At 38.9% G+C, this 22975-nt stretch overlaps 1 protein-coding gene across 1 annotated transcript in view; it reads left to right on the top strand.

Moving 5' to 3' along the window:
- Positions 1–17752, top strand: part of LOC132488897 (cysteine and glycine-rich protein 1-like) — a 44220-nt gene extending 26468 nt beyond the window's left edge. Inside the window, exon 2 of the mRNA XM_060097724.1 lies at positions 17226–17752. Within this exon, the coding sequence (XP_059953707.1) occupies positions 17226–17607 (382 nt within the window). The 3' untranslated portion in view covers positions 17608–17752. The remainder of the gene's footprint in view (positions 1–17225) is intronic.
- Positions 17753–22975: the final 5223 nt, after the last annotated feature.

Here is a 22975-nt window from a genome sequence, read left to right as displayed (position 1 = left end):
CATGACATTGGCTGCTTTTGTCACATCTCTGGCTTTGAGTTCCTGCTTCATTTCTGACACTTGAGATTTACCTTTCTAATTTATTATTATTTCTCAGCTTTGTAAACTACTTTGGGGGTTATATTTTATCCAGCATTTTGTTATTTTTGGTAACATGAGGGGAGTCTATACAGCTCAGTCTCTCCTATTGCTGAAACCCATAGGAGACTTTTTAAAAGTTGAAAATCTACAATATTCAAATGAGGGAAGATCTAATGGTAGATTTAATAATAACTTGGTTGACAAAAGAAATATATTATGGATCACAAGCCTTCCCAGGGAGTCTCAAATTATGTATTGAAGCAACGAGCTTTTAAAATTAATTAAAAAGCTATCTGTTACACAAGCCATTCTGATAGCCAAGCTTAGCTTATAGGAAATTCTCTGACTTTGTTCCTTGCTATAGTGTGTCGAATTTAATGTCTCTGCCAATTATCTCTATTTTCAATAAATATCAGAAGCACACTGAAAGAAGCTTTCAGATTTCAGTGTGTGTATTTGTGTGTGTGTGTGTACATGCGCATGTGCATGAGAGTGTGTGCAGAAGGGAAGGAGAAAGTGGGAATTAGAGAGGGAAAGGAAAGAAGGAGGAAAAATTTTCTTTTGTTCCTTCCCTCTCCCCACAGTTACTTTCCTGCCTGCAACAATTTCTCTCCCCTGCAAGCTTAGAGTGAAAGTGAATGTTATGTGTAACCCAAGTGTCTGGTGCCTGTATAGGCTCTAATCACGTAACAGAAGGATCTTATTACCCACCCTTCTCAAATGAGGATCACCTTGCTCTCGTATATTTGGGCTGCATCTTAGTCATTCCTGGTTCTGCCTGTTCTCTATTACTGCTTAGTTCCTAACCATGGTTTTGTTCTGCCTTTGGCCCCTGCATGCCATGCTCTAGCACTTGACTTAATAATACAATGCATAAGCGTGTAGATTCTGGAGACAGATGATCTGGTGTCAAATCCTGGCTTGACACTTATCAGCTGTAGGATCTTGGGTCTCTGACTTAATCTTCCTGTATTTTAGTCTTCTCACCTATAAAATGGGTATAAAATGTATAGCTACATCCAGGGGTTGTCGTGAGGGTTATATAGTAAGTGACTTGTCCAATACCCTCAGATTTTGTTTCCATTTTTGTGCACACATGTTCCAGATGAGCTGTCACTCCCGAGCTGGCACTGGGTGTCTTTATTGTCAACTGCCCTTGGCTGTCAGAACCTGCTTTGTAAATTTCCAAAAGTACTTGGAAATTTGTTTGTGTTCCCCCACCCCAGCCTTTTAATCAATGACTGACACTTATAGAGTGTAAGTAACTCCATCATCCTTGCCCCCTAACCATCAGACACACTGGGTGACATAACTCTGAGGTATGTTTTACATCAGAGCTGCTGTGGGATTGAGTTATCCTCCCTCTGACATGGCTCACATCTTTGCTTGGTCTCCTTCACTTTCTGGTCCCACTTCACCACTGCCACTTCTCCTGAAAACACTTTTATTAAATCACTTGCACACAAATCCTTGCCTCAGAGTCTGGTTCAGGGGAAGTCAACTTAAAGCAGTTTATTTGACTTACTACCTACATAGGGTGCTTTGCACATAGGATGTCACATAAGTGTTAGCTTTATTCTTCATGCTATTACTATGCTGGTCTAATGCAGGATGGTTTGGTGAAGGTCCCTTTTTCCTCACTGCCTTATCTCTAGAATACATATCTTATTATACTTAGTAATTCACAAGAGGACTGCTAAGATTATGCAAGGCTGTTATGTACCAGCTTTCCAGAAGGTTTGGGAATAACAGTAGAGGACATAAAAAGTTAAAACTGGATGATGAATACAACTTATTTGTTAAGAGGACTCTACAAATAAATAGAGTCTGGCCTTGCCTTCTTCACCAGTGGTCTATATTTCTCTCTGATCCTGAGTGGGGGGGCAAGCTCCTTTAAGTCTTTGTGATGTAAAGCCCCATCCTCTTCAGAAAACTCTGTCTACTCACAGGATCTTTAAACTGTGACTTTGGATATGATCCTTTTTTTGAGTGACTGATATATGAATAATATACCAGGATTTATATCCATATAACATGTGAATAATATACCAGGATTTACATCCATATAACATGTCAGACACTAATTTTGTAGCCTTTTACAATATTGGGAGAAGAAAAAGAAAAAACTTTTAATGAAAAAAAACCAGTTTCGAATTCAAGGACTGCAAGCATTAAAAGGGTTTGGTCAGCCAATGTATTGTTTTGTAAGCCAACATTTTAATGTTCTTTTTGAAAGAGATGGAACAGTTTGTTTTAAGACGTGAGACAGTAAATGTCAAGTCTGAACCCATATGCTGGATTGTAAGTGTTCAAATAGCTGTGTTATGGGAAATTCTAGAAAATTGGGTTTGCCATGGAAATGTTATTATAGCTGTAACCATGGGTAGGCTATTGTGGTTTTGTTTCTGACCATAAAAAAAGCACTGAAATTTATACCCCAGGGGTAACTGAAAAGGCAAAGATAAATGAAGCATGTCAGTTATTCTAAAATAAGACTCTGTTTCCGCCCCCCATTGTCAGTTATAAATTAATATAGTACTTTAATTTTCAAATAGACTCTTGCACTTATAAGAGATTACAATTTAGACAAGTTCTGAATGCTGATGAATAATATTTAGCTTCGGTTTTGAAGTATGTGGTATGAAGGAGTTATGTCAAAGTTTTGAGCTTTGGAGCATCTGGGGTTATTCTGGAATTCCTTACAGAATGGTAAATTTAGAGAGAGAATGAAACTATGTTATACTGATTTTTCACTCAGAACTAACCTCACCATAAATTTGCTAAACTATAAGAGATATTTACTGTTTGTAGTTGTACTGTTTGGGGACAGGATTTGACATAGTGTATTAGTTTTCTATTGCTGCTGTAACAAATTACCACAAACATAGAGGCTTAAAACATCATTTATTGTCTCACAGTTTCCATAGATTAGGAGTTCAGCTACAATTTAGCTAAGTCCTTTTCTCAGGGCTTCACAGGATTGCAAAGTGCCAGCTGGGCTGCATTTCTTTCTGAAACTCAGGGTCCTTTTTCAAGCTCCTGTGATTGTTGGCAGAATTCAGGTCTCTGAGACGATAGGACTGAGTACCTCATTTTCTTGCTGGCAATTAGCCAGGGTAATTTTAGCTCCTAGAGGTCTCACATAGTGTTTGGCACGTGGCCTTCTTACAACATGACTGCATACCTCTTCAAGGCCGGCAGGAGAATCTCTTCCTCCAGTCTGAAAGACATTCTTATATAATGTAACATAATCACAGGAGTGGCTATACTATCATTTTTGCCATATAATATAACCTAACCAAGGGATTCATTATCCTATTACCCTTGATGTATTCTGTTGACTAAGAAGCAGGTCATAGTTTCTTCTGCACTGAAGGGGATTATGTAAAGGCATGCATTACTCATTGGAGGTCATGTTAGGGAGAGCCCACTGTTCTTGGTATACCCAAAGCTATGTAAATAGGTCATATATCACATTAAAGTTGAACTAGTGTCTGGTAGTTTTCCCATTTCATGTCATAGCATAGTAAATTAAGATATAATTTAAAAATTATTACATTATGGAAACACATGAGTCACTGAAATCACTGATGGTCTTTTTTTTTTTTTTTTTTTTTTTCGGTACGCGGGCCTCTCACTGTTGTGGCCTCTCCCGTTGTGGAACACAGGCTCCAGACATGCAGGATCAGCAGCCATGGTTCACGGGCCCAGCCGCTCCGCGGCATGTGGGATCTTCCCGGACAGGGGCACAAACCCATGTCCCCTGCATCGACAGGCGGACTCTCAACCACTGCGCCACCAGGGAAGCCCCATAAATAAGAGTTATATGTTACCCTCATGACCGTGATGACATTTGTACTTTTGATTAGTACTTCTTGGTCAGCCCAGAGCTTCAGAAGATTTTGATGGATTACAGGGGTAGAAAAATCTCATAGAGGATTAGATCTGGCAATAACAAAATGATACGCCAAGAACAATAAACAACAGCCAGTTAGAAGATGCAGTACAAAGACGCTCATTTATAATAGTGATAAAAGGAGAAATACCTAGAAATAAAATGAACAAAAATTCACAAGATCTACATGAAAAAAATTAAAATATTACTAAAGAACACAAATAAGACTGGGGCAAATGTTGAGGCATATCATGTTCATGGAAAGGAAGATTTAATATTATAAAGCTTATATTTCTCCCTTAGTTAATCTATAAATCTAAGCTAAAATACTAACAGAATTTTTGTTTTGTTTTGTCTTAACTACACAAGTTTACTCTGAAATTCATATGGAAAAATGATCAAGAAACTGTAGCGTGGAAAATTCTAGCTACACTAAAAGAGAAAGAGATGATTTAGGCAGGACTTGCCAATCACATATTAATATGTATATGCTACAATAAAGCTACATTATTTAAGTGTAGTACTGGTATATGAATAGAAAGAATACAAAGTTGTGAAATAGACTCAAATATATATGGAATTTTAATGTAAAAGTGGTATTTCAAATCAATGGAGAAAAGATGCTTTATCCATTAAATTCTCATGGGACAATTGGATAGCTTTTTGAAAGAAAGCATAAAGCATGACCCCTATCTCCCCCCTACCCCCAAGTAAATCCAGATGGGTCAAAGGCATAAATATTAAAATATTAGAATAATTATGTAGCAGAGGAATTGTGCAAGATGGTTTTATAAACTTGGTGTTTGGAAGGCCTTTCTACAAATGACACAACCCTTCTGAAATCCATTACAATGATTTAATTTACTTTCATAAAAATAAATATAATAAAAATATTGTAAACATAGAAAAGTTATAAAACTGGAAAAATATTTGAAATATACTATATAAAAATACTGTTTTTAATATGTAAAATAGCCTATAAATCAATAAAGAAAAAGACTGTGGGCTAACAGCAAAGTGAGGAAATTTTACTAAGAAAGGAAATAAAAATGACTCAAACAGATAAAACACTTCACTCAAGATAAAGACAAATATATAACCATAATAATATACCACTTATTTTCACTATATTAAGTTGGCAAAGAAAAGTTTGATAATACATGGTTAGCCAGACATAGGGAAATTTATTCTCTTACATTACTGGTGAGAGTGTAATTTTAAAAAATAAATGGGAGTGATTTCTTTGTCTTTGACAGAAGGACTTTATTTATTTAATATTTATTTTATTTATTTATTTTCTTGGTTGTGCCGGGTCTTAGTTGCAGCATGTGTGATCTTTCTTTGTGGCGCGTGGGCTTCTCTCTAGTTGTGAGGCATGGACTCCAGGGCACTTGGGCTCTGTAGTTTGTGGCATGTAGGCCCTCTCGATGAAGCGCATGAGCTCAGTAGTTTTGGCGTGCAGGCTTAGTTGCCCAGCGGCATGTGGGATCTTGGTTCCCTGACCAGGGATCAAATCCGTGTCCCCTGCATTGGAAGGCAGATTCTTTACCACTGGACCACCAGGAAAGTCCTGTGAGAGTGTAATTTGATACAGACTCTTTGGAGGATAACTTAACAATATCTATCTAACTGAGAAATTCAGATAGCCTTTGATCCTGCTATATATTTTCTATGTATTGATCCTAAAGTATACTCATACATGAGCAAAATGAATGTGTATAGATATTCATGATAGTATCGTTTATAATAGAAACATTTGGAAGTGACCTAAATGGCCTTTAATAGAATGTTTAAATAAAATACGGTTCGTGAGGATAATAAGAGCTTTCTTTGAATATTAGTGTGTGCCAAGTACTATAGTATGCACTTTACATATACAATCTAACTCTCACAACAAATATATGAGGTAGGAATAATTATTATCCTCTTTTTACAGAATGGGAAACTGAGACACAGAGAGGACAACTAACTTGCTCCTAATAAATAGAGGAGCTGGGACTCAAACTGAGGCTCTTGAGTTGACATAGTCTTACTAGGCTACAGTTTCTCCCATACATGTGGAATTCTAATTCTAGGAAGGTTTGAAAAAGAAGGAAGCCACTGTATGTACTGTACTGATATCCTAGACTGTCTAGAAATACAAATATTTGTGTATTTCTAAGATACATATTTTATAAGAAAACTGCAAGGAATGGAATGGTGTAGCATATTATCATTTTGTGGAAAAAAGACTATATTGATAAATGTTTATAAATACATGGTCTGTCTTCACAGATACAAAAAAATTAGCACTAGTGTTTGCATCAGGGGAGAGGAACTAAGTATCTTGGGGAAGAGAGGAAGGAAGACAATTTATTGTTTATGTTCATCATTTTGTGTATTTTGAATTTTATGCTATGCACACATACTACTTATTAAAGAAAAATAAAATAAATATAATAACAAAAGCAGTAAACACAGGAAAGAGTAATTCAGAAGCCTGGTTTATATAGCATGTTGTTGTAAGTATCTTACTTCCACTTATAAGGACAGTTTATGTTATAAAAATTTAACATGCACCATAAATATGTGGAAAGATGAGTTCTAAGAACTGAGAAGAGATACTTAGTTATAACACATAGAACCAACAAAGGATTATTATCTAAGACATATAAAGGAATCTTACACTTCAGTAAGAAAAAGAAAAACAAACTAATAGAAAAAATGAACAAAGATATGAACAGGTAATTCATAGAAGAGCAAGTTCATGCCAAAGAACACATGAAAAGATGATCAACCGCATTTAATAAATATGGGAAGGCAAATTAAAATGAGGTATATCATTTCACACTCCCAAATTAAAAAATTTGACAGTAAGAAGTATCAACAAGGATGGAGAACAATAGCAAGAACTGCTGGTGGAGTACAAATTGGTACAGCCACATTGGGGATAGTGTGGTAATGCCTAGCAGAGTGGAAGATGCCCCTAAAGACCATGTGACTCAGCAGTTCCATCCATATCTGCTCAGGGAGAACCATGCAAGGATGTTCACAGTAGCATTTTTTTTAAAATAAAAATTTTATTGGATATGTTAGGTAATGTAATTCTCATATATTTTATCTTAGAATTTCTAAAGCATTTGGCAAATAATACCCATGGTATCTATGCAATTGACATTGCTCCCATGTTTTTACTTTTTTTAGTCGTGGCTCTAGAATTTGCAATGCACATTGACAACCAATCCAAATAACACCGTACCACTTCATGGGTACTGCAAGTACTTTATAATAACCAAGCATGATGGTTAATTTTGTGTCAACTTGATTGGCCAAGAGGTGGTCAGACTAAACATTTTTTCTGAGTGTGTCTGTGAGGGTGTTTCTGGATGAAATTAATATTTGATTGGTGGCTCAATAAAGTAATTGCCCTCCCCAATATGAGTGGGCATCATTCAATTCGTTGAGTGCTTGAACTGAACAAAAGGCAGAAGAACAAGGAACTCACCCCTTTTTTCCCTGCCTCACTGAATGGGCTAGGACAACTTATTATATTTTCTTCTGCCTTTGACTGGGATTTACACAAGCAACTTCTCTAATTCTCAGGCCTTAAGGACTCAGACTGAATTGCACCACTGTTTCTCCTAAGTCTCCAGCTTACAGATAACATCTTGGGATTTCTCAACCTCCATAATTGGATATGCCAATTCCTCATTACACACACACACACACACACACACACACACACACACAAACACACACTACTGGTTCTGTTTCTGGAGAACCCTAATACATCAACTAATCCTAATTCCTCTCTCCCATCCCTTGTATCATTTCTTTCATTCATTTCACTTATACATAAGCAATAATCATCAAATATATTGTTGCTATTATTATTTTGAACAAACTGTTATCTGTTAGATCAACTAAGAATAAGAAAAATAAAAGTTTTTATATACCTTCACTTATTCATTCTCTCTAATCTTCTCCCTTTCTTTATGTAGATCTGAGTTTCAGACCTTATATTATTTTCCTTCTCTCTGAAGAATTTTTTTTTTTTTTTTTTTTTTTTGCAGTACGCGGTACGTGGGCCTCTCACTGTTGTGGCCTCTCCTGTTGCAGAGCACAGGCCCCGGACGCGCAGGCTCAGTGGCCATGGCTCACGGGCCTAGCCGCTCCGTGGCATGTGGGATCTTCCCGGACCGGGGCACGAACCCGTGTCACCTGCATCGGCAGGCGGACTCTCAACCACTGCGCCACCAGAGAAGCCCCTCTGAAGAACTTTAAAAAAAATTTCTTGCAAAGCAGATCTACTGGCAACAAATTCCCTTAATTTTTGTTTGTCTGAGAAAGTCTTTATTTCGCCTTTACTTTTTTTTTTTTTTTTTTTTTTTGCGTTACATGGGCCTCTCACTGTGGTGGCCTCTCCCATTGCGGAGCACAGGCTCCGACATGCAGGCTCAGTGGCCATGGCTCATGGGCCTAGCCGCTCCATGGCATGTGGGATCCTCCCGGACCAGGGCACGAACCCGTGTCACCTGCATCGGCAGGCGGACTCTCAACCACTGCACCACCAGGGAAGCCCTCACCTTTACTTTTGAAGGATAATTTCAGAGGATACAGAATTCTATTTTGGTGTTGTTTTTTTTTTCTCTCAATACTTGAAATATTTCAATCCACTTTCTTCTTGCTTGCATGGTTTCTGAAGAGAAGTCAGAGGTAATTCTTATCTTTGCTCCTCTATAGCTGAGGTGTTTTTTCCCTCTGGCTGCTTTCAAGATTTTTTCTTTTTCTTTTCTTTTTTAAAAAGATTGAGGGCTTCCCTGGTGGCGCAGTGGTTGAGAGTCTGCCCCGGTCCGGGCAGATCCCACATGCCGCGGAGTGGCTGGGCCTGTGAGCTGTGGCTGCTGAGCCTGCATGTCCAGAGCCTGTGCTCTGGAGCAGGAGAGGCCACAGTGGTGAGAGGTCTGCGTACCGCAAAAAAAAAAAAAAAAAAAAAAAAAAAAAAAAAAAAAAAAAATTGAGATATAATTGACATATAACAAGATTTTTTTCAAAAAATATATTTATTTATTTATTTGGCTGTGCTGGGTCTTAGTTGTGGCATGCGGGATCTTTGTTGCCATGTACAGGATCTTCTTTGCAACATGCGGGCTCTTTTAGTTGCAGCATGTGGGCTCTTAGTTGTGGCATGTGGGATCTAGTTCCCTGACCAAGGATTGAACCTGGGCCCCCTGTGTTGGGAGTGCAGAGTCTTAACCACTGGACCACCAGTGAAGTCCCAAGATTTATTCTTTATCTTTGATTTTCTGCAGTTTGAATATGATATGCCTAGGCATAGTGGGTTTTTTGTTTGTTCTTTTTTGGCATTTATCTTGCTTGGTGTTTTCTGAACTTCTTGGATCTGTGCTTTGGTGTCAGACATTAATTTGGGGAAATTCTCAGTCATTATTGCTTCAGATATTGCTTTTGTTCCCCTCTCTCTTTGTTTTCCTTCTAGTATTCCACTGTATGTATGTTACAACTTTTGTAGTTGTCCCACAGTACTTGGATATTCTGTTCTGTTTTTTAAAAAATAAATTTGTTTATTTATTTATTTTTTGGCCGTGTTTGGTCTTCATTGCAGTGTGCAGGCTTTGACGAGTTGCAGCGAGTAGGGGCTACTCTTCATTGCAGTGCACGGGCTTCTCATTGCAGCAGCTTCTCTGTTTCAGAGCACAGACTCTAGGCACGTGGGCTTCAGTAGTTGTGGCACATGCGCTCAGTAGTTGTGGCTCACGGGCTCTAGGGCACAGGTTCAGTAGTTGTGGTATAAGGGCTTAGTTGCTCCTCGGCATGTGGGATCTTCCCGGACCAGGGCTCGAACCTGTGTCACCTGCGTTGGCAGGTGGATTCTTAACCACTGCACCACTAAGGAAGTCCCTTTTTCAGTATCTTTATTTTTGCTTTTAGTTTCTACTGACATATCCTCAAGCTCAGAGATACTTTTCATAGCTGTGTCTAGTCTACTAATGAGCCTAGTGAAGACATTATTTTTGTTGTAGTGTTTTTGATTTCTAGCACTTCTTTTTGGTACTTTCTTAGAACTTCCATCTCTGCTTATATTGCCTATCTGTCCTTTCATGTGTCTACTTTTCCCATTAGAGCTCTTAGCACATTAATCATAGTTGTTTTAAATTCATGGTCTGATGATTCCAACTTTCCTGCCATATCTGAATCTGGTTCTGATTCTAGTTCATTCTCTTCAAACTGTGTTTTTTGCATTTTAGTACGCCTTGTAATTTTCTGTTAAAAGCCAGATATGATGTATGGGGTAAAAGGAACTTATGTAAATAGGCCTTTAAGGGTGTGGTGGTAGGGTGTTGGGGGGGGGACATGTTCTATAGTCCTATGATTTGGTCTCAGTCGTCTAGTGAGTCTGCACCCCTTCTCTGTGAACTTCACAAGGGCTTCTCAGTTTTTTCCCCTGCCTTAGGTGGGGGACAGGATGGCTAAAGGAGGCTGGAGTTGGAGTTGAATGGCTGGAGTTCCTTTCCACCAAGTAGATTAGGCTCTGATAAAACCCCAGTAGTTTAGGGTCTTGTAAAATAGATTCTTGAAGGGCAAGCTTTGTTAAGAACAGAATGCTTGGGGCTTCCCTGGTGGTGCAGTGGTTAAGAATCCGCCTGCCAATGCAGGGGACATGGGTTCGAGCCCTGGTCTGGGAAGATCCCACATGCCATGAAGCAACTAAGCCCATGTGCCACAACTACTGAGCCTGCATTCTAGAGCCTGTGAGCCACAACTAATGAAGCCTGTGTGCCACAACTACTGAAGCCCACATGCCTAGAGGCTGTGCTCTGCAACAACAGAAGCCATCACAGTGAGAAGCCCATGCACTGCAACGAAGAGTAGCCCCCATTCACCACAACTAGAGAAAGCCCGTGCACAGCTACGAAGACCCAACGCAGCCAAAAATAAATAAATAAATAAATAAATAAATAAATAAATAAATAACCCCCAAACAGAATGCTCTAGTGATTTAAAAATGGTTAGTTTTCTTCTCCCCCCTGCAAGAAGCACAAGGGGGTTTTTCCTTCATTCATCACTGTGAGAACTTGGTAGAGGTCCTGATGGTAAAACTCACAAAAGTGTGGGGAACCTGAAGGGAGGCCCCCTGCAATTTTTAACTCTTGGACTTGTCCACACTGAGCCTCCAGCAATTCTTCAATTACAGTTCAGGTTTTCCTACCCAGCACGGGTTCTCATGGAAGTTTCTGCTCATGGATTTCTGCTCTGGTAAATTGTAATTCTCTGTATGCATTTCTCCAATTTTGGGAGCAGCAGTTTGCCCTTTGGCCTCACTTCTTTGATGGATCTCAGAAGAGTTGTTGATTTTCAACTTTTTACCTGTTGTTAGGGTGGATTTTCAACTTCCAAGCTCACTGGAAGGACTGACTGAAAATGAGAAGTCTGCTCAGTGGCATTGCTTTTAGTATTGAAAAATTTGAAACATCCTAAATATCTGTCAATAAGAGAAAGAATAATTCGACTGTGGAACATTCATATAATGGACTACTATAATGCAGCTAAATGAATGCATTGGATTTATATGATTTAAAGTGGCTATGTCACAGAAACATAGAGTAAAAAAAGCAAATGCAGAATGATACACAGAAAACAATTCTATATATTGTTTATAAATACATATGTGTGTAACAAAAGTACAGTAATGTAACAGAAAGGTACATAGCTTTAGGATAGTGATTTCTTCTGGGATGCAAGGAGGAATAGATTCACCGAGGAATAAAACAGGGACTTCAGCTATGTGTGTAATATTTTATTTATGAAAAGAACAAAAAATTTAAAGAAAATGCAACAAAAGGTGTTAACACCTGTTAATTATGTGTGACCTTAGGAAAGCTCATTAACCTCCCAGTAATTTAGTTTTCTTTCTTTGACATAGAGACAGTTTTGAGGGTTGAATTGATTATATACATATATTTCTAATACATTAAAATTTTTATAATAAAAATGTAAAGAAAAGTTACTATGAAAGAAGACTGAAATATTAAGAATTTGGATGAACATAAAAATGACATTGTGTGGGTTATTACTGTAACAAGTTCTACCGTATTTGACTCAAATTAGAACAAATATTATCTGTTAGCACTCCTTACTCTAGCTGTCGTTTTATTTGAAAAATGCCACTGATGCTTCTGCTTTTGGTGATATACTGATCAAGGGTAAAATGGAAAAACAAAGCATTAGTTTTATTTGTTTTGGAGCAGAGACTGATTTGGTTTCCATCATCATTTCCTGGGAAATGCGAAAATTTTTGCTGAGGTTGTTTGATTTTTGTCTCCATACTTTAGTAACTCACAAGGAGATCTCCTTTTGTGCCCCTAGAATGAAATAAAAATGTTTTCCAGCTCATAGTGGAATTTACTACTGTTCTATTCATTAACAAAATACCAGAAAGCAGCAGGAGAGCCTTCAATGGGGGCAATAGAGGGAACAAGAATCATCCTAGAATATGCTGCTTGTATGTCTTCTTCTTTGTCCTCTATTGTGGGTGGTGTCTCTGATCTGATTGACACATTGGTCCATGTTTTCTAAATCACTAGAGCTTCATGGAGTATCAGATTACTGTGACTTTCATTGAGACTGCTTTGAAAAGTACAGTGTTTTCGAACGACTTGGAAACTACCTTCTGTTTAGAAAAATGCTTGTGTTCTGGGTGTCAGTAAGGCTGAGATTATTAAAAAAAGGTAAAGAAGATAAAGTATTCCAGGAATCATCTTTCTAGCTTTAAGTGAAAAGAAATCTACACAACCATATGAGCTATGAAAGCCACAGTTTGAAGCCTGAAATTTCTGTTGTGAATATCATGTCTTTGAGACACATGCTTTGTGGCTAAAATGTTCATATGGTTTCTGTAACTATGTGATGCAAAAGTAGGTCTCTTTGACCCAAACTGAGGGAAGCTATTGAAGTACGATTTCCTCTGTGAATTCAATGCTTGTAGCAAAATAAGAATAAAGATATTTTACCAATGCTGGTGCAGGCTTTGGGATGAATCAGAACATTGCCCTCTGTGTCAAATATTCTCTATGACTATGTGAAAAAGGCTAGGGAGTCCCAGGTTTACTTTATAGAATACACAGACAGGCACGCACATATTCATGGCATATGCATGCAAATATGCACACACAGATATACCTCATCTCCTTTTTCTTCATAGGAATGAGGTTTTCTCTATACAAATGAAACTTACTAAACTAAGGTGGATGGACCTAGAGTCTGTCATACAGAGTGAAGTAAGTCAGACATAGAAAAACAAATACTGTATGCTAACACATATATATGGAATTAAACAAAAAATGGTTATGAAGAACCTAGGGGCAGGACAGGAATAAAGACGCAGATGTAGAGAATGGACTTGAGGACACGGGGAGGGGGAAGGGTAAGCTGGATGAAATGAGAGAGTGGCATGGACATATATACACTACCAAATGTAAAAGAGATAGCTAGTGGGAAGCAGCAGCATAGCACAGGGAGATCAGCTTGGTGCTTTGTGACCACCTAGAGGGATGGGATAAGGAGGGTGGGAGGGAGATGCAAGAGGGAGCAGATATGGGGATATATGTAAATGTATAGCTGATTCACTATGTTACAAAGCAGAAACTAACACACCATTGTAAAGCAATTATACTCCAATAAAGAAAAAAAAACTTTAATATTTAATATGAATCTGCCTTCTTTAATAAGTATACCAAACACATTTAAACATTTTCTTGATGATTCATCCATCACTATTAATAATTAAATATGATGTTTTTATTTCTCTGTAATGCTTTGCTTTTATTATCTCCCCTTCCCCATTACTGAAGCAATACTCATTACAGAAAATCAGAAATACATAGAGGAAAACATCAGTTATCACATTTATCCAGAGATAACCAATGCTAACTCTTCATGTATTTTCAAATGCACACTTATAGGCACACATATACTAAAACAAAAAGGAACATACAATAATATATTTTGTGATCTGCCTTCTTCTCATAGTGATTTGTCATGAATACTTTTTTTTATATCTATAGATCTATACCTGAAACATCATTTTAAATGACCACATGATACTCCATTATATGGACTTATTATATTTTATTTCAACAATCCCATATTGTTGAAGTTATATTATTTTCAACATTCTTATATCACAGACAACACTGTATTGAATGTACATGTGTTTGTTGGTATGTATATGTGTACAAATATATATATATTTATACATATCCTTATGATAAATTATTAGAATTACGTATTCTTTGAATTTATAGTTCAAAGAATACATACCTTCCTTCAGGGAGAGGAGTTGTTTCTCTGAAATGGTTTCTCAGGTTTTTCAGCCTTTAGCCTATTCTTTTGGAAGACTTCTGTCTTCTGGAGACTGGCTAAAAAAAAGCTTTCAGCCTGGATCCTCCAGGACAAAGCTGCCTCCTTATGACCAGCTGCAATTGGCTTGAAAGCTGTTTGAATTGAGCCATTGTGCTGTACATTGTTTGAGCTTTTGAAAATTGTTCTTTAGAGGAAAAACCTCTAGAAAATGGGATCCCAGTTATCTAGGTATTTTGAGGGTGCTCCTATCCCCAGAGGACTCTGGCTGATTTTATGTTTAAAAACTATGGTTCTTCCTCATGTGCATTTCTAACTAAATGGACCATTAAAGGTCTGGCAAACGAATTCTTTTATCTAATGGGTATAAATGTGTTTTAGTCATAGTCTGTATGTTTTCACACTAGACTGAAATCTTCCCTTGAAGACAGGCTGCTACTGCTTCTTCTATGGCTAAAGTCCTTTTGGGAAAGATTACCCCTACCTGGAGAACTCCTCTAAAACTTCATGGTAATTGAGGAAACCATTTTACTGGCACAGTGTTTCAACAAGTCTGTGTTGTTTGGCTTGTTTTACAACACTTTCACTGTGCTTACCACCCTCAAACCTCTGGTTTAGTCAAATGCAGTAATGGCATTATTAAGACTCAACTGCCAAAATTTATAGAGGCCCTGCAAATAATGTGGCCAAAAACATTGCCATTGGTCCCTCTAAATCTCAGATCCACCCCTTTTGGAACTCATAAACTCTCATCCTTTGAGACAGTCACTGGATGCCCAGTGCACTTTACTCCTTCTTCTTTTGACTCACAACTGATGAAAGGAGAGATACTCCAATATTGCAAGGCCTAATTGCTTCTATAACCATGTATTGGTAGAGCAGTCTTTTCACGGTGTGCTTTAGGGAGGCAAAGACCTTAAGCATCACACCTTGCAACCTGGAGATTTCACCTGTTGGAAAAGACAACACCCAAAGAACTCTCTTCAGCCTCACTGGAAAGACCCAATCAGGTACTGCTAACCAACTCTTGTGCTGACAAACTCCAAGGAATAGACTCTTGGATCCATGTGACACAGCTAAAAAAATGTCAAATCCTGTCTGAACCTGCACATTATCTGATAACCTGAAAATAAATATTTCCTGGAATTGAGGTAGACAACATCTGATGAGACAGCATTCCCAAGGCATCCTGACCAGGCCTGTTGGGAATTTGTTGCTAAATCTTTGATGTTGACGTAATGCTTCAGATGATCATAAAGTCTATGATTTTGATAAAAATGTAGATAAAAAGTACCTGAGAGTTCTCCATCCTACCCCTCATTGTTACTTGAATGTGACATTAATAGGTTTCCAATTTGTGCACTTTCCCTCCAGCGTGAGACACAACAACCAGGAACGGTCTTTCCTGACAACTGAGGGAAAAAGCTTCTGAAACTAGAAAGCCTGACTCTTCATCAGTGATGCTTTCAGAGAAAGATCTTGATCAAAAGGGGGAAATATAACAATTAATAAACAGAAACCTCAATTACATAGAGTTGGGAGACCAGAAGAAGGAGTGCTCACACTCTGCGATGATAGCAGAGCCCAACAGGAAAAAGAAAGACTCCTTTCATGGCAAGGACTCAACTAATGAAAAATCATGGTTGCTTTGTTTACTGTAGCCCTCCCAACTTCATTTTCCTCCTTATAAAAACATTCTCCTTTCCTTGTAGTGCAGGGACCTGCATGTAGCTTGCCATGGTTGCAGACCCGAAATTGCAATTCTCTGCTGATCCCCAATAAACTCATCTTTGCTAGGGAAATAGTCAGCAGTCTATTTGTTTCTGGTCAACAATTCATATTTTAAAGGGAGATGAGGTGATCTCCCTTAAAGGTTTTGTTTTTATTTTCATATAAAAATAAACACTTGGGGCTTCCCTGGTGGCGCAGTGGTTGAGAATCTGCCTGCTAATGCAGGGGACATGGGTTCGAGCCCTGGTCTGGGAAGATCCCACATGCCACGGAGCAACTAGGCCCGTGAGCCACAACTACTGAGCCTGCGCATCTGGAGCCTGTGCTCCGCAACAAGAGAGGCCACAATAGTGAAAGGCCCGTGCACCGCGATGAAGAGTGGTCTCCGCTTGCCACAACTAGAGAAAGCCCTCGCACAGAAATGAAGACCCAACACAGGGGAAAATAAATAAATAAATAAATATTAAAAAAATAAATAAAATAAACACTTGAACCTCAGAAAATGTTTGGGCATAGAAATTTTGGGGCTGGAAGGCAAATTTTTTTCCCATGGATTAAAATATGCAATACTTGAAAAGATTTAAGCAGACATTCACCAAAGATATGTGAATAGTAACTAAAGACATGAGAAGGTGCTCCACATCATTAGTCACCTGAGAAATATAACTTAAATCCAAGATGAGGTAGTACCACACACCTATTAGAATTGCTAAAACAAAACATAAAAAACAAAAAACCCCGACAAATACCAAGTGATGATAAGAATGTGGAACAACATTGTGCATGGAAATGTAAAAATAATATAGCCACTTGGAAAACTGACAGTTCTTTTAATATTAAACATATACTTACTATATGACCCTGCAATTCTATTTCTAGGTATTTACCCAAGAGAGAAAAAATCTGTTTACACAAAAACATATATGCAAATACTTACAGTGGCTTTATCCGTAATTGCCCCAAATGGGAAACAAACTAAATATTCACAACTGATGGATGGATACAAATTGTTGTACATCAGTGCAGTGGAATACTGCTCAGAAATAAAAAAAGATGTAAAAAATGAAATAAAAAAGAGTATTGATGCATGTAAGAATATGAATTAGTTTCAAAAGCATTGACTCGATAGGCTACATAACATATGATTTTACTTATAATTTAGAAAAGGAAAGATTATAGGGACAGAGAATAGATCAGTTGTTGCCAGGGCCTGGGGATGGGATGAGAGGGTCACTTTAAAGTTATACCATGAGGAGTCCCGCACTCCGCTCTGCTCCCGCTCAGCCACCCACCCCGGACCCGGCGCCACCACGCCCAAGTGCCCCAAGTGCAACAAGGAGGTGTACTTTGCTGAGCGGGTGACCTACCGGGGGAAGGACTGGCATCGCCCTTGCCTGAAGTGTGAGAAATGTGGAAAGACTCTGACCACGGGGGCTCACGCCCAGCATGAAGGCAAGCCCTATTGCAACCACCCCTGCTACGCGGCCATGTTCGGCCCCAAAGGCTTTGGGCGTGGTGGGGCAGAGAGCCACACTTTCAAGTAAACCCAGGGTTTGAAGACCACATCCCTGGCTGCCCGCCGGGCCGCTGCCCCTCTAGGCCGATGGCAGGCCCTCCCCACAGGCACCTGGGGCTCCCCTGTAGACCCTCAGGCCCTCAATAAACCCGGACACTTGGAAGACCAAAAAAAAAAAAAAAAAAGTTATACCTGAGGGAATTTTTAGACTGAGGGAACTGATAAATTTCTTAACAGTGGTTGTGGCTATATGACTGTATGCATTTGTCAAAGCTCATGGAACTGTCCCTAAAAATGAGTTAATTTTACTGTATGTAAATTTAAAAAGTGAATAAAAATTTAGAAACTAAAAAAATTCCATTTTAATATAAAAAAGAAAATACCTTGCCAAAGTGTCTGTAGTGGCCATAAAAGTAGGCATTGCATACATCCAACACAAAGAGCTTGACCAAAGGGTCAGCTTCTGTGCTTGAAATTCTTTGCTGCATTTCCCAGTGACTGAGCATGGCAGGGATACTAAGGCAGGCACATTCCTGGGGGTCATGGGTCTTTCCAGTGGCCTGGTTGAACCTTCCTTAGGCTACACCACAGTGTAGGACACTTCCACCCAACCTCCTTTCCTTCTTCACTCAAGACAGAATGCATGGTGGTTATGGCTCTCCCAGCCTCACTGGCTCTCTTCTCAAGGTCTCCCACACAAGCATTTCCCTGAATAAAATCCTTACATATTTAATCTTGTCTTGCCAGCTGCTTTTTGTGGGACCTGAACCAACACAACTTCCAGTTTTGTGCTCTATAATATGATCGCCACAGAGATAAAATGCATAACCACATTTTTAACTTACTTTTACCTAATCACCTCTTCTATAAATAATTTATTGACTACAGTATACATAAAGAAAAACATACAAAATGTAAGTGTGCAGGTCTATGAATTTTCACAAAGTGAAAATATTACCCAGATCAAGAATAAGAACATTACTAGTAATTCAGAAGCAACCTCTACCCCCCCCCAACTTATTCCTTCTCCCACACTGACTCCATCTCAAAGGTAATCCATGGCCTGAATTCCTAACACCATAGATCTGTTTTGCCTATCTTTTAATTTTAAATAAGTGGCATCACTCAGCATATACTTTTATTTTGGTCTGGTTCCTTTCAATTATTATTATGTTTGTGGGAATCATTCATGATGGTATGTATGTAGGCTAGATATGTAAGGCTACATTGGTGCTTATACTAAATGACGATACACTGCTATGTTTTTGGTGTCCTCTTATCAGAGTTTTGACAATTTTCCTATCTCTCAACTTAGTGGGTTGTTAGCTACCATTTCTGTTGCTATCACTATGCTTATCTCTAACTGCAACTTCTTTTCGTAATTTTTTGCCTTAAGTGTGCTATGATTGGAATATCAATAAAAATGTAAAATAGGTAAAAATTATTTAACAAACTGAAAGGATTTTAGCATGTAGATTTTGTGACTTTTATTTTGGCCATCTAGAAGTTACTTAGAGCCTTTACATTTATATCTAGGGTCTAGTTTTGCTTAAAGTGACTGAGATTGCCAGAAGTGCAAACTCCAGGGAAGAGGGGTATTATTCTGTATCCATATCTCTTTAGATGGTAGAAGGGACTGATGAATTCCCTAGTTCTTTACTTAAATAGGACCTTTTTTTCCATGTTCTGTGGGATTATTTCATCTTGAAAGGTAAAGAAAAAGGAAAGTTGGTTTCAGCTTCTGTACAGGAATTTTAAACAAAATATTTTGATTATTTCCCTTAAGGTAAGAATTTAGTATAAATCTTATCACTAAGTTTGAGATTAGTTATTGACCCTGATGTGATTTAAAAAGCACAATGACTCTTAGATAATGTTACATTGGCTTTAAGAAAGCTTTGTTTCTCATATTAGTTGAATTTGGCTCAGCTTAGTAAGTAAGATTATAACCAAATAAATACTATTAACCAAATAAGCCAATATATCATCAGGACCCCACTTCAAAAGTTGGGTTTTAGAAGGATGTAATCCAATAAACATTGAATCTCTGTAGTAATCTAACAGATGGAGCAAAAAGGACTAGTGAAGAGCTAGTCTTTTCTGGTTGACAGGAGCTAGTGGGACTGGCTACATAATTAAATATTTGAGCTCTAGTCATAGCCTGTGGGTGCTGTGGTGACATTACTGATAGTTTTTATTCTATTGTAATTTGTTCATTTAAGAAATACTAGTGGTAGCTCCCTAAATTGATTTCATTGCTTATTTATGATTTGAAAAACTAATTTATATGACACCAAGATCAATCTTATTCCTTCGATGCTCCTTGAACTGGAGCCTTGGCACTGGGCCCAGCCCAGCCCAGTCATGGTCTAGTGGTTATCAATCCTCAATTCCATCAGCTATACATCCTGACAATAGAAGGCTCAGACTTTGAGAATATTTTCACCCTGGACCACAGATGGGAAAATGAGATGATGTGTAATTAGTGCTGCATCTGTCTATGTTCACAAAGCTCTATTTATTAGTCTACTTTCTACTCTTAAAGTGGTAAATGTAGGGACATCCCTGGTGGCGCAGTGGTTGAGAATCTGCCTGCCAATGCAGGGGGACATGGGTTTGAGCCCTGGTCTGGGAAGATACCACATTCTGTGGAGCAACTAAGCCTGTGCACCACAACTGTTGAGCCTGTGCTCTAGAGCTTGCAAGCCACAACTGCTGAGCCCATGCCCCACAGCTACTGAAGCCCATGTGCCTAGAGCCCATGCTCTGCAACAAGAGAAGCTACCGCAGTGAGAAGCCTGTGCACCACAACGAAAGAGTAGCCCCCCGTCACCACAACTAGAGAAAGCCTGTGTGCAACAACGAAGACCCAAGGCAACCAAAAAAAAAAAGGTGGTTGAAATGATGTTGTGGTGCTTCTGTGCTTAGGCAACAGGAGACCATGAGTTTTTGTTCTTATCATCTTGAAACTCCTTGACTTCCATGTGAAGAAGCCTTCTTGAGAATGAGAGACCAGGTAGAGAGAGGGCCTATAGCCCATAACAATCACCAGACATGGGAGGAAGGCCATGCTAGCCCAACCAGCCCAGTCGCTATAGACCAAATTTTGTGTCCCTCCTGCCCAATTCATATGTTAAATCGCAACACCCAATATAGTATAATGGTATTTGGAGGTGGGGCTTTAGGAGGTGATTAGGTTGTGAGGGTGGAACCTTCATGAATGGGATTGGTGCCCTGGTTCCAGAGAGATCCCTTGTCTCTTCTGCTGTGTGAGGACACAGAAGACAGCCCATCCATGAATCAGGAAGTAAGTTCTCACCAGATACCATATATGCAGGTGTCCTGATCTTGGACTTCCAGGCTCCAGAACTATGAGAAATGTATGTTGTTCAAGTCACCCAGCCTATGATGTTTTGTTATAGCAGCTCAAACAAATTAAGACTCCAATCAAACCTGTCTATTCCTGTAGCCGTAGAGTAATTCCATGTGAGACCAGTGAAGAATCACACAGCTGAACCCAGCACAAACTGTTGATCCACAGAAACAAAAACAAAAAACGTTGTGTGTTATTTTAAGCTACTCTGATTTGGAATAGTTTATGACACAGGTTAGATAAATGATAGATTTGTCATGAGTGTTCAATAAATGGACATAAACCCTCGCCTCTTGAGGGAAGGGTAAATTTAATTTTGAAGTACAATTTCAAAGGTAATACTTTTAAAGTACTGAAATTTATTTCTTAGGATTAGGTGGACAACATTTTAGAAAGTTATTTGGCTTATTATTGTTCTCTCTTTGTGTTTATCTCATTTCCAGATCACTATACATATATACCCAAAACAAAACTATTTAAGACAAAATTGAGTTTGTTGAAAGTTTGTGAATCAGGAGGAATCTTTGCCCTTGATTAATGAGGGTCCCTTACATAGAACTACATGTTGGATAAGTGAGACACAAATATCATAGCTAGTACTTGGGGGTAGGTCTGTATTGCACAGTGCAAAGGACCTGTGGATGAACAATTTTTAAATTTCTCTTTATGAGAAAACAATAAGATAGATAATTTCTTTCTTTGAGCCTGATAGGGGATTATGACTCTAATTTGTCATAATGGAGCAAACTAAATTTGGTAAGTGCATATTGTTTTTTCAAAAGGTTTGCAGAGTATGAGTAATAGTTAACACTTATTGAACATTTAATGTGTCAGGCATGTTCTAAGCATTTTTAAAAGGATTTTATAATTACACCTCAGTTTCCTTCTCTGTGACAAAGGGTCAATAGTAGTAGATATGGTTGAGGAAGCTGAGGTGCAGTGACTTGGTTTGGGTTCCCTAGGAGCAGAACCTAAGGTGGGGATTCTTATGCAAGTGATTTATTATGGGAACACTCTCAGGAGAAAGGGGGTGATGGAATCAGGATAGGAGAAGGGAAGAAAGCTAAGCCAGAATATGCTCTCAGCTGAAGTCTAGCTTCAACCTGATCCTATGAGGAGTTCTAGAGTATTAGTTGCACCAAAAGGTTAGTCCTACCTTGAGGAAAGGAGTCCAGCCTTTTGTATTCCTGTATTAGGCAGTTATTAGCTGTGGATTGGCTGCAGCTGGGGTTTCTGGAGTACCTAAGATCCTATGGGGGAGGAGCTCCTGTTGCTAAAGGGCAGTTCTCATGGGAAAGGGGCAAATGTGAGCCAGTAAGAGCAATTACAACAGCTGAGGGCTGGGGGCGCCAATGGAGTAAAGGGATCTGGGTGGGCATCAACAGTGTCTGATACCGTCCTCCCCTTGCAGTGATGAAATCCACTTGCTTCTCACATTAAGCTCACTCTGTGCAAGTGTTGCTTCCCCGGGATTCTGGTTGGTCACAATTTCTGGAAAACCTAAGAGGAGAATTAGTAGGAAAAACGACAGCCGCTGTTGCTACAGTAGATCCTGAGGTCATAACTTTCACTCATTATCTTCTGCTTTTACCTTCCATCCATCTTCTGTCCCTGCTGGTTAGCACTTCTCCAGTTCTAATAGCCTGCGTGCTAGAGTGATCAAGACTCTCAGTCCTGGAAAGTCTAGGCCCCCGATCACCACGTCTTTATCAGACCAAAGTTCCTGAATTTACCCATTTAGAGTTGAAACTGGCATAGGAATACTAAGAGATATCAATTATGATTGGTGTCTGAGTATCAATCATAATTCTACTGCCCCCACTATGTAGCAATAGTCCTTTATCCTCCTGGTGTTATTATCTCTGCCAATATATTAACTTCCTTTTGCTAGTCTACTAGAACAAGGAATACAAAGTGACCAGACAGCCACTATAGCTTTAAGTTCAGTGGGACTCAATGTACCCCCTGGGGGGAGTGAGTACTTTCTGAGAGTAAGGATATCTAGACCCACGGGTCCTAAAAA

Source organism: Mesoplodon densirostris, chromosome 1 (assembly GCF_025265405.1).
Source record: "Mesoplodon densirostris isolate mMesDen1 chromosome 1, mMesDen1 primary haplotype, whole genome shotgun sequence".
In the NCBI taxonomy this organism is placed as follows: domain Eukaryota; kingdom Metazoa; phylum Chordata; class Mammalia; order Artiodactyla; family Ziphiidae; genus Mesoplodon; species Mesoplodon densirostris.
Note: the sequence above shows the minus strand (reverse complement) of the source record. Positions and strands in the feature narration are given on the sequence as shown.